The sequence below is a fragment of the Xenopus laevis genome, chromosome 7S (assembly GCF_017654675.1).
Source record: "Xenopus laevis strain J_2021 chromosome 7S, Xenopus_laevis_v10.1, whole genome shotgun sequence".
NCBI classification, from domain to species: domain Eukaryota; kingdom Metazoa; phylum Chordata; class Amphibia; order Anura; family Pipidae; genus Xenopus; species Xenopus laevis.
Window position 1 is genome coordinate 24,293,907 of NC_054384.1, and position 12,184 is coordinate 24,306,090.

General features: G+C 38.5%; 1 protein-coding gene across 1 annotated transcript in view; it reads right to left on the reverse strand.

The window, feature by feature from the left end:
- Positions 1-242: 242 nt before the first annotated feature.
- The window catches only part of tnks2.S (tankyrase, TRF1-interacting ankyrin-related ADP-ribose polymerase 2 S homeolog), a 44,839-nt gene continuing 32,897 nt past the window's right edge, over positions 243-12,184 (reverse strand). Inside the window, exons 20-27 of the mRNA XM_018227499.2 lie at positions 9,857-9,933; positions 8,658-8,778; positions 7,394-7,491; positions 6,452-6,526; positions 6,245-6,350; positions 5,028-5,214; positions 4,240-4,396; positions 243-2,632 (exon numbers count right to left, since the gene is read on the reverse strand). Of these exons, the coding sequence (XP_018082988.1) occupies positions 2,570-2,632; positions 4,240-4,396; positions 5,028-5,214; positions 6,245-6,350; positions 6,452-6,526; positions 7,394-7,491; positions 8,658-8,778; positions 9,857-9,933 (884 nt within the window). The 3' untranslated portion in view covers positions 243-2,569. The remainder of the gene's footprint in view (positions 2,633-4,239; positions 4,397-5,027; positions 5,215-6,244; positions 6,351-6,451; positions 6,527-7,393; positions 7,492-8,657; positions 8,779-9,856; positions 9,934-12,184) is intronic.

Sequence of the window (12,184 nt, forward strand, 5' to 3'; positions counted from 1 at the left end):
CCATATTGAGGAATTGTTGGTTGTAGAATTTAATTGGTTATTTTCTTTTTTAAATTCTATATTTAGTTGGTAGAGCCCACTGCCCTGGAGGTCCAGTTGACAAGAGTATGCAGCCCCATCATTTCTGAAGGCTTTTCAGTAAAGCTCCAAGTATACCAATGCAGGTGTTCAAGTAAAACGGTGAAAAAAAAAAAACATTTCCCAATGTAACGTACAATAAAAGATAAATAAACTGCACAATGTTTGACAACTTGACAAATGCACATTTTAATTCGTATTCAGCACAAGAAAGTACAATATACACACAATGCAATGCTATTGGCTACCTGCAAAGCAAACATTTCCTTTTTTTTTTTTTTGGGATGAGCATTGTAAGACTACCTAAAGAACACAATTTCAGCATAAAGTCACTTCCTGGGGGGGAAAAAAAGGGAATATAAATCACGAATGCTTTTTGCTTCTCTGTACAAAATGACAGTCAGTTGTTTGGTGGATACACGTTACCTGGATCAAACACTACAATGAAAAAGCAGGACAAATCCATACCGGCATTATTCACAGCTGTGTAAACCATGTACATTTTGAAGTCAACAATCACCCACAGGAGGAAATTCAATATCTGCTGGTGAAACGCAAACAGAATATAACAATTGGCAGTTTCCTCCGCACGCTCACACATTGCTATTGGATCAATCATGGGTTCAAAAAAGTCATTTTAACACAGAAGGCATTTGGGATCCCTGTACGGCCGGGACAACATTTTTGGTCAACTACTTAAGTAACAGGGAACGAGACGAGATGTTGCACTAATGCAAGAGACAGACTAGGCTAGGAGCTGCTCTTGCCATGAAGTTGTTTTTGGTCGCTTTCAGATTGTTACTTTAATGCAGCACAGGTATGGGACCTGTTATCCAGAATGATCGGGACCTGGGGCTTTCAGGATAAGGATTTTGGATCTTCATCAATTAAGTCTACTAGAAAATCATGTAAACATTAAATAAACCCAATAGGCTGCTTTTGACTCCAATAAGGATTAATTATATCTTAGTTGGGATCAAGTACAAGCTACTGTTTTATTATTACAGAGGAAAAGGAAATCACTTTTTAAAATGTGGATTATTTGGATAAAATGGAGTCTATGGGAGACGGTAATTCGGAGATTTGTGGATAATGGTTTCCGGATAACGGATCTCATACCTGCAATATAAAAGAAACCTCAAGATTCGGCTTATACTAGCAACGGGAATCCTACTGAACGGAATTTGACCAATTTGGAAATCACTTCACTGCCTTCCTTTTGCACATGTGCTGGATTCCCTCCATTAGAGAACACTCCCTGTGGGAAGTCACATTGGGGACAAGAACGAAGCTTGTCAAAGCCAATAACCCACAGCAATTAGTGCAGTTTTGTAATTAAAAAAAAAAAATCATTGGTCTGGCTGCTATTGGTTACTGGACCAGACTATAAAGCATTATGTTGCCAATACATAATCCTACCAAATATGCTTCTTCCTAATGAAGCAAAAGTTCCCTTTACTTATTTAAAGCATGCCTCCTCTTTTCCTCCCATTCATTTTCAATAAATTGCTCTTTAAATAGACTGTATTTTAAAAACAAACCAAATCTGCGCTTAAGGGTCAGGGCACACTCTCCGCTTTGGGGAGATTAGTCTCCCAGCGACAAATCTCTTTTTTAGGGCGAATAATCTCCCCCAACTGTCTCCCGCCGGCTCTGATGTAAATCGCCAACGGAATGGCACTGGGAACGCTTCGTTTTCCAAAGTCGCCTTATGAAGAAACTTCAGTTGACTTCGGAAAACGCATCGCTCCGAGTGCCATCCCGCCGGCGATTTAAATTCTAGCCGGCTGGAGGCAGTTCGTGGAGATTAGTCGCCCTGAAGAGGAGATTTGTCGCCGGCCAAGTAATCGACCCGAATCTGAGCATGTGCCGACCCTCAGTTCGCAGGTAAAATCATCTGGTGCAATAAAAGCCGCGTCTGAAATCCCTCAGGGTCATTTCATGGTTTCAATGTTAGAAACGGTCCTAGATTATAGTACATTAACGGCCAGCATTGTGCTACACCAAGGACAGTGCAATCTCCATGACCAAAAGGATTCTTTCTGCAATTATTGTCATTCTAAATGGCTATATTACAATGCAATGTAAATAAATACCAGGCTAGTACAAAAAGCTCTTATTTACAGTTTTACAAGCGAACAGTATTCAGTGTGCTTTAAAATACACCATTTTAGGAATGCGAGTTCTTTACGTAGATTAAAGATTTTCCGTTAAGATATTAAAGGTGAACAGAAAAAAAAAAAAAAAAAAAAAAAAGTTCAAGTTAAACCATACGTAGACTTAAATAGACAAACCCATTTTATAAGCAAGAATGGAGTCTGTTAAAGTGCTGAGAAACAAAAAATTATTTTGTGAATGTTCAGGAAACAAACTGTACATTATTTAAAGGGGTTTAACTGTTTCAATGAATTCATGTTGTTTTAGGTTGGATCCTTCTAGGGGCTGATCTAGAATGTACGTCATTTGCAAAATGATCTTCCAACGTAGCCCTTCAACCTTCAGCAACCGCCTCAGGCTTCATGATTTGATACGTTATTATATATTCAGGATATGCCTACAAAATAATTAAAAAGAACATAAGATATATAGGAATATTCTGGTTTTCCAATGATGTTTAAAGGAGAAGGAAAGCTACAAAGGCATTTTATTGCCATTAGATTAGCTGCAATAGTGCAAGCTAGAATGCTATATTTATTCTGTAGAATGCTTTACCATACTTGAGTAAAAAGCTCTAGAAGCTCTCTGTTTGTTTAGGATAGCAGCTGCAGTATTAGCTTGTTGTGACCACTTCCTGAGTCTCTCCCTGCTCACTTATAGCTCTGAGCTCAGATTACAGAAGGGAGGGGAAGAAAGGGAGGGGAAGAGGAGCAAACTGAGCATGCTCAAGCCCTAGCCCTGAGGTTTAAGGTGAAAACAGGAAGTCTGATACAGAAGCCCATGTGTACACAATAGAAGGAAAGAAATGCTGTGTTTCTTTTGACAGAGGACTCAGATCAGCATTACTTTGAAGGTTTACTGGTATATTTAGGTGGACCTTTCTGATAAGGCTTACTTAGTTTTGACCTTTCCTTCTCCTTTAAGAGTTTGGCACATACAATCCCAGAGATCCTCCAGCAACACACCATTTTTTTTATAGAGACAAGGAAGGTTAAATTGAAGGATGTTACGCAGACCACAAACATTTATAAGGGTTGTAAACCCAAAAACAAAATGTTGCCTCATTAAAGATATTAGGGGTCATTTATAACCACAAGTGCATTTTTAATCAAAATTGCCAGTGTTTGTTCCCCAGAATCCCAGTGTTAATGAAAAATGGACTTCTCATAGATTGGGCCAGATTTAGTTGAGGGAGAAAAAGGTTAAAAAAAGTGAAAACTCATGGACGAGATTAAATTTGAGATGCTATTCAATTTATGTTGTGATTGAAGTCTAGGGGTAAAAACTGGAACTGAAGTTTTTTTTTTCCCTCAAATTGAATCTGGTCCATGAGTTTGCAGGTAAAAAACCAGAACTGAATCTGGCCCGTTATTTGAAGAGACTCTGCAGCAGTGGCTGGATACGGCTTTCAATTATATTGCATGCAGCTTTATAACTAATGTAAATTTTTAATGAAAACTGCATTCTCGGATTAACTTTCCCTTTAATAGTGTTCATGCGCTACAGATAATTTTAGTTGAAACATTAGTGTGTAGACGCCATCTCAGGTCATTTTGCCTGGTCATGTGCTTTCAGAAAGAGCCAGCACTTTAGGATTAAACTGCTTTCTGGCAGGCTGTTTCTCCTACTCAATGTAACTGAATGTGTCTCAGTAGGAATCTGGATTTTACTATTGAGTGTTGTTCTTAGATCTACCAGGCAGCTGTTATCTTGTGTTAGGCTGAAAGGAGGGGGGAAGGGGAAATTACTCCAACTTGCAGTACAGCAGTAAAGAGTGACTGAAGTTTATCAGAGCACAAGTCACATGACTGGGGGCAGTTGGGAAACTGACAATATGTCTATCCCTATGTTTCAAAATTAAAATATAAAAAAAATCTGTTGGCTCTTTTGAGAAAAGAATTTTGGTGCAGAATTCTGCTGGAGCAGGACTATTAACTGATTTAACTGTGTTTAAAAAAAAAACATGATCCCTTTAAACATTGATCAATAAAGCAGATACTGTACCTGTTCTCCCCGGTAGATCACATACTCCGCCAAAGCAAGTCCATTTACACTGGGTCGTCCAGTTACAGAATGGTGACCAGGAGGAGAATGAGCCATCTTCATTGCACTGAACTGAAGAAACGACTTCCCCAAGGTAACTCGACAAAACAACAACTGCCTATAGGTAACATAAGTCAAAAGCTAAATTGCAGAATTTTGGCTTTTAGATCCATTTGTTAAAAAATAAGTTAGTTCATCTATATTAGAGCTGCCACCTAGTGGAAGAAAATGTCAGAACACCAACTGACTATAAAAAGCATGTGCCTTTTTTTTTTTAAAATTGTGCAATTAAAAAAATGATTATCTCAGAGTATAGGTAGAAGTCAAACCACTTTCACCACTCTAGGTAGCCATCACTAGAATTTAAACGACAGGGTACTAGCTTAACACCCAGTCTTGGCGCAAACTATATAAACCTTTACCCACCTTTTCTTCATTCATTTACATACATATAGAGAAAAGATTAAAGCTGCATTCTTGGGGAAAACAGTAACGTTCTCACAAATTTAAGTAATAAAATTAGTAGGGATGCACCGAATCCGCTGTTTTGTATTCGGCCGAAACTACGAATCCTTCATGAAAGATTTGTGACAAAAAGTCACACTATTTCCCTCCCTGACCCTAATTTGTATATGCAAATTAGGATTTGCTTTGGCCGGGCAGAAGAATTCGTCCGAATCCTGCTGAAAAAAGCCAAATCCTGGATTTGGTGCATCCCTAAAAATGAGTCTACTGAGAAATGTACATACCTATGGCAAACATAACATGAACGATCTTTGTGAATTGGGCACCCTGTGCCACCTCCAATACCATAGACATACTGGTTACTTTTTGAGGAATTCTCTGCAAAATATATTCCAGCACCAAACATCCCACCAATGTAGGCGTGCCTTTCATCAAACCCTTTGTGGATAATTGCATTTACGAAAGGAGACCCTGTGGCAAGAAAACAGAAAATATTTGGATGAGCAAAACAATTAATAAATCAGACAAAACAACTAAAATCTGTGTGGTACGGAAACATTTTTTTTGCTTAAAGGAGAACTAAACCCTAAAAATGAATGTGGCTAAAAATTCCATATTTTATTTACTGAATTTGTTGCACTAAAGTTACAGCTTGTCAATAGCAGCAATGATCCAGGACTTCAAACTTGTCACAGGGGGTCACCATCTTGGAAAGTGTCTGTGACACTCACATGCTCAGTGGGCTCTGAGCAGCTGTTGAGAAGTTAAGCTTAGGGGTCGTCGCTAATTATCAAGCAGAAAATGAGGTTGGTCTGTAATATAAGCCGATGCTACAGGGCTGATTATTAAATTCTGATGCTAATTGCACTGGTTTCTGTGCTGCCATGTAGTAATTATCTGTATTAATTACTAATCAGCCATATGTTGTGACATTTCTATTCTATGTGTACTGTATATTGTGAGTGGGTCCCTAAGCTCAGTAAGTGACAGCAGCACAGAGCATGTGCAGTGAATCAGCAGAAAAGAAGATGGGGAGCTACTGGGGCATCTTTGGAGACACAGATCTTTACTGCTAAAGGGCTGTGGTTGCCTTGGGCTGGTACAGAAGCTCAGAACATAATGTACAACATTTCTTTTAGTTCGTTTAGAGACTTTAGTTCTCCTTTAAATGGAACCGCATTAATTGTATTGTGTTTAGTACCATAGTTATTTAGGGAGAAAACATTGGTTTCTCAACTGTCAAAGAGAAAGTCATGTATCAAGTTCTACCATGCGTTTAAGGGTACTTGGCATCACTAAGTCCCAGTCAAGTCAGATTTCTGCTTTTCAAAGCGGACGATGGGTGGGTTGCAATATACATGCCAAATCTAAACTCATATATACATTACACTTCAGTGAAAGTTCTTTAGATCTCTTTAACGTTTCAGTTATTCTTCTTCTGTCTAACATACACATCATCAGGTGTTACATGTATAAGAGACTATAAAGTTTTTCTGCCTACCATGGAACAGCATTCTTTCATTGGAATGGTTATGGTTTTCCTCTGTAACTTCTTTTTGCCTGTGAGTGTATTTTTCCCAAAGCTTTTTATTGCACACTTTCTGAATCTATGCATTGAAAAAACAAGTAGAAGTAGAACGTTAGGAATGCTTTTTTAAAGGACAGATGTGTAACACATACAGCTCTCTCTCTATTCCATTACATGTACCTTTAAGATGTTATATTTGGTAAAGACTCCACCCGCGTGGCCCCCATCTCTGTGTTCCCTGACGGTGCTCTGCATCTAGAATTCAAAATGACAGATTCAGCAATACACATATATGAATAGAGTAAAAGTAATACCATCACTATCCATCATATCATTACCATGAAGTTTCTAAGTATGGAAACACAGTTCTTAAAGGGGTTGTTCACCTTTAAGATAACTTTTAGTATGATGTAGAGAATGATATTGTGAGACACTTTGCAATTGGTTTTCATTTTTTATTATTGAAGGTTTTTGAGTTATTTAGCTTTTTATTCAGCACCTCTTGCATCTTAAGAAATCTGGTAACTAGGGTCCAAATTACCCCAGCAAACAAGCAATGATTTGAATAAGAGACTGTAATATGAATAGAAGGATCAGTAATAAAAAGTAGGGATGCACCGAATCCACTATTTTGGATTCGGCCGAACCCCCGAATCCTCCGTGAAAGATTCGGCCGAATACCGAACCCGAATTTGCATATGTTAATTAGGGGTGGGAGGGGAAAACATTTTTTACTTCCTTGTTTTCTGACAAAAAGTCATGCGTTTCCCTCCCCGCCCCTAATTTGCATATGCAAATTAGGATTCGGTTCAGCCGGGCAGAAGGATTCGGCCGAATCCGAATCCTGCTAAAAAGGGCCGAATCCCAAACCGAATCCTGGATTCGGTGCATCCCTAATAAAAAGTAACAACACATTTGTAGCCTTACAGAGCATTTGTTTTTTAGAAGGGAGTCAGCGACGCCCATTTGAAAGCTGTGAAGAGTCAGAAGAAAAAGGAAAATAACTATAAAAAAATAAAATAATGAAAACCAATTGAAAAGTTGTTCAGAATCGGCCGTTTTAGAACATAATAAAAGTTACCTTAAAGGTGAACCACCCCTTTAACATTTTAAAAACGTTACCTCTTCTTCCACTGAAAGAAATTCTTTATCATCGGGAGCGAGATCAATCAGGATTGTTCCACTGTTAGACGTATTCAGTGTTAAATAAGGATTCAAACCTAGAAAAGTAAAAGAAAAACACAGGTAGGCATATGCTGGGCAATTTACTAGCAGCTCCCTGTCTTGTTTTGCAACCAATGTCATTTCACAGTGTGATTTATTATTATATACACATACAAACTGATCTTTATTCTCATAGTTTGGTCATTCTCCACAATAAATCGCAAGGATTCATCAGTCCTAAGGGTAAAATCCGTGACCTGATTTCAAGTCAAATTAAAAATGGACAGTGTCTAATGCATACTTATAAGTATTTTAACTTTTTAATACATTTAACTGATTAAAATGTGTCACTTAAAGGTAATGAAACATGAAATATTACTGCTGCAATTTTATGATTAAAATGTCCAAGAGGTTAGGACAATGCTTCCAGTGAAGTTATGGGAACTGTGGATGTTATAACAGAGAGGAATTACTCCCTCGTTAATATGAAGTTATCATCAAAGCGTAATAAAAGGCATACGATTCTCAAATGTTGCCCATAATGCCAGTTGTTTCATTACCATTACTCCCCTTGAAGAAACACAGATGACACTTTGCACAGTAGTATATGTCAGATAAAATAAAGTGCATAAAATGGCTCTGCTTAAATGAGACACAGTTTAGAGTCCTGCAGCGGGTCGGGTAGCCGCGGGTTACCCGCAAAAACCTGTGGTGCCCTGCAGGTTGCGAGTAGAAGTTCCGGGTATAGACGCGGGTCGGCGGTTCTGGCCGCGGATCTTCACAATAGCGATTTCTAATCTTTTTATATGATCAAGTCTACTTCCAATGATGTCACTTCCAGTTTACAATGACAGCACTTCCTGTTTACTCCTTTTTTTCTGAGCACACCTACTTCCGATGATGTCACTTCTGGTTTACAATGACAGCACTTCCTGTTTACTCTTTTTTTCTGAGCACACCTACTTCCGATGATGTCACTTCCGGTTTACAATGAAAGCACTTCCTGATTCTTGATGGTCAGCGGGTTGCGGGCCTGGGATGCAGATAAGATACTTGCGGGTCCAAGCGGGTAGCAGGTCCGGGATTGCAGGTTGTGGGTATGGGTCGGGTACGTGTTCCAAAAAATGGACCCACACAGGACTCTAACACAGTTACACTGATCAAAAAAGGCCTATTTTAAATTAAAGAGAATTAACAAGGAATATTAGATGTTTCTAATTACCATGTTGTCCTGAGATAAGTCTCTCTACACCTTTGATGATCTTGTGCCTGTGTCCATACGCACTGATTCCAATTTCCTTGAATTCTTTATGGCCCATTTCGATTAAAACATCTAATGTGATCTAAAACAGCATGAACAGCATTCCATATTTATATTAATTGTGATCATGCAGAACAAAAGCCTAATGAATACAAGTGCTGCCATAATCTAAGATGTACACAGCAGTTTCCTTTAGCAATTGTTTAAACCTATCTTAGATAACAGGTACACTTTTGGTTTGATAAGTCTGGACAGAATACAGCACGTACAATATTGTATATGAGCAAAAATACATAATATTAAGATGCACCAAATCTGTAAGCGAATATGAGAGTTTAAAGGATAAGCAAACCTTTAAAATAAGTGAAAGTCAAATTGATGGGGGGCTATTCTAAGAAATTTTGCAATGTACATTCATTATTTATTCTTTTTTCATTCCAAGATATTAAGGGATAGATACATGTACTGTTAATATGAATAATTTTTGTTACTTCAGCTCCACCGGCTGGTGATTTTCTGACCACCAAGTAGTCAAGGAAGTTGTCAGGAGAAAGAAAGAGGCTGCTCTGATGTTTTTCTGTTTAGGAAAAAATTAGAAACCTTTCTCAAATCTTTCCTAAGCAGAAGAACATCAGAGAAGCCTCTTTCTTTCTCCCGACAACTTCCTCGACTACTTGGTGGTCAGAAACTGACCAGCGGGTGGTGCTGTTGTAACAAAATGCATTCATATTAACAGTACAGGTATCCCTTATCTTGGAATGAAAAAATAAATAATGAACATAATGACAAAAGTGCTTAGAATAGCCCCCTCATCAATTTTACACTGACTTATTTTAAAGGTTTATCCTTTAAAATAAATGCATACATTTCTCTTGTCTTTCCAACACACAAATAGTGTATGTTTAAATACATATTTTAGCTCAGCAAGCCAAGATGTGAGCATGCTGGGATATATTCTGCAGCATCTGAAGAGTCAGAAATGCAGTGCGATTGGAGACAAAGTCTATCTTTTTGCAACTGGCACATTTCCATAAGCTAGGTCAAATAATGCTAATGCAACAGACAAAAAAAAATGCCCTTGTTGCTAAAAATATTTTATCAGTACATGCTGTATATTACACAGCACACCAATAACTGATGGACAGGACATATGTACTTACCTGCTCACGTTCAAAGACATCGATTAAGTGCTCCAGGCCAAGGTTCCGCAGAAATTGATTTATATTTAAGTCTACGCCTGGAAATATGGGGGGGAAAAAGGCATAATTGAAGATAGGCAATGCTATTCATCAGTCGTTTCACCTTTATTTCTGGTAATGTTCTGTTTGAGGTACAAGTGGCAACTAGCCAATTTAGCAGTTGCAAAATATACAGATGTGTTCTGCTAGAATGTTTTTAGAAATTCAAGGTAAAAATTTCCTTAAAACGGAAATTAGGAGTCAATAATTCAGTGAATAAATAACCAGCTAAATTACACCAATGTGCAACCTTTTAACTGCTGGAGTTAATATTCAAACCCCAGTAGTTATATTTGCAGTACATATTGATTTTGGCTTGATTGACCAAGAAAGGGGTTTCTGATCGTAACCAGAAAAAACTAATTAGTGCTGGTTGTGTAGCACGAGGCTTTGAGTTGTCTCTCCAACCAACATGTAGACCTGGTCTTAAAGAAGAACTAAACCCTAAAAACGATTGTGGCTAATAATTCCATTTTATATACTGAACTTATTGCACCAGTCTAAAGTTTCAGCTTCTCAATAGCAGCAATGATCCAGGACTTGTCACAGGGGGTCACCATCTTGGAAAGTGTATGTGACATTCACATGCTCAGTGGGCTCTGAGCAGCTGTTGAGAATCTAAGCTTAGGGGTTGTTGCAAATTATAAAGCAGAAAATGAGGTTTGCCTGTATTAATGGCTAATTAACCTAATATTGTGGCATTTCTATACTATGTGTACTGTATATTGTGAGTGGGTCCCTAAACTCAGTAAGTGACAGCAGCACGGAGCATGTGCAGTGAATCAGCAGAAAAGAAGATGGGGAGCTACTGGGGCATCTTTGGAGACACAGATCTTTACTGCTAAACGGCTGTGGTTGCCTTGGGTTGGTACAGAGGCTCAACAACATTTCTAGTTTATTTATTCAGTAAAGTTTAAGTTCTCCTTTAAACTATGGGCTAAACTCCTGTGTCACCCTATTTGTGGCCTATGCAAAGTCTTTCATTTGTTACACTCTTCAGCCAATAAACAGATTTCAAGCTCTAAACAGCAGGGTTCATGTGCTGGAATAATTATATGCAAAGCACTATGTATTACTTGAAGACTTATAAAAAATTTTGATAGCTATTAAAGACAGAACATATGAACAGATTATATGATCAGTAAATTTCATACAACAAACATAATCCAATAAAATTCTAGACTAGTTTTAAGCTTCACAGTGTTGCAACAATGCCCATCTATAGCTGTGTCTCTGCAACTCTCCGCCCTAGGATGTCATCACTCCCATCTTTAAATGAGAATCACACAACTGGCATCATTTACATTATAATAAAGGGAACTGATCAGCAGTCTACTTTTAAGAAAAAAGTTCAAGTCAATCATTATTAATACAAAAAGAGGTAGCCGGAGAGCACTTGTTTCTTTAGTTTAAAAGATCATTTCTTTATTTGCAGGCATTTACTGCACAACATGTTTCGGCTTCACAGGCCTTCATCAGGTGCATGAAGGCATGTGAAGCCGAAACATGTTGTGCAGTAAATGCCTGCAAATAAAGAAATGATCTTTTTTTTTTAAAAGGTAAGTTTTATTGCGTTTTGAACACAAAACAGACACACAGAACAGACAGTCAAGCAGACCGCTTCATATAGATTATACATAGGTACAAAAAATGGCTGGACATGCAAGTTGACTACAAGCACAATAAAATAAACATCGCTATGAGACAATAAGGGACTTCTGGGATAATCGAACACCCAAAAGACCTTACAGGGAATACAGGATGGGCGGAACCACCACTAGTACGACCCAGACGGTCAGCACAGCTACCGTTCAGTCAGGAAGGTTTGGATCTATGTCAGCCCACGAGCCCCATATTTTGTCAAATTTCGTAGGCGAGCCCCTGGATTCATAGGTGAGTTTGTAAAGGGGTAAGACATTATTAACTAGTTGCACCCACGCTCTAAGAGAAGGTGGTAGGTTGCCCATCCAGTGCATTGCAACTGTTTTCTTTGTGTAGAAAAGGAGGATACGAAAGGCAATTCTGGGGTATTTGGCCGGGACCAGTTCTTCTAAGACCCCCAACAGACAAACGGACGGGGTGATAACCCTCGGGAAGTCAAGGTTATCGGCTAGAAAGTTAACCACTCGCGTCCAGAAGCTTAAAATCAGTCGACATTCCCATAATAGGTGGAAGAAGTCCGCACCTGGTTGCTGACACCTCGGACAAATGTCAAGGGGGATTCGGCCCATTTGCTTAAGACGTACTGGG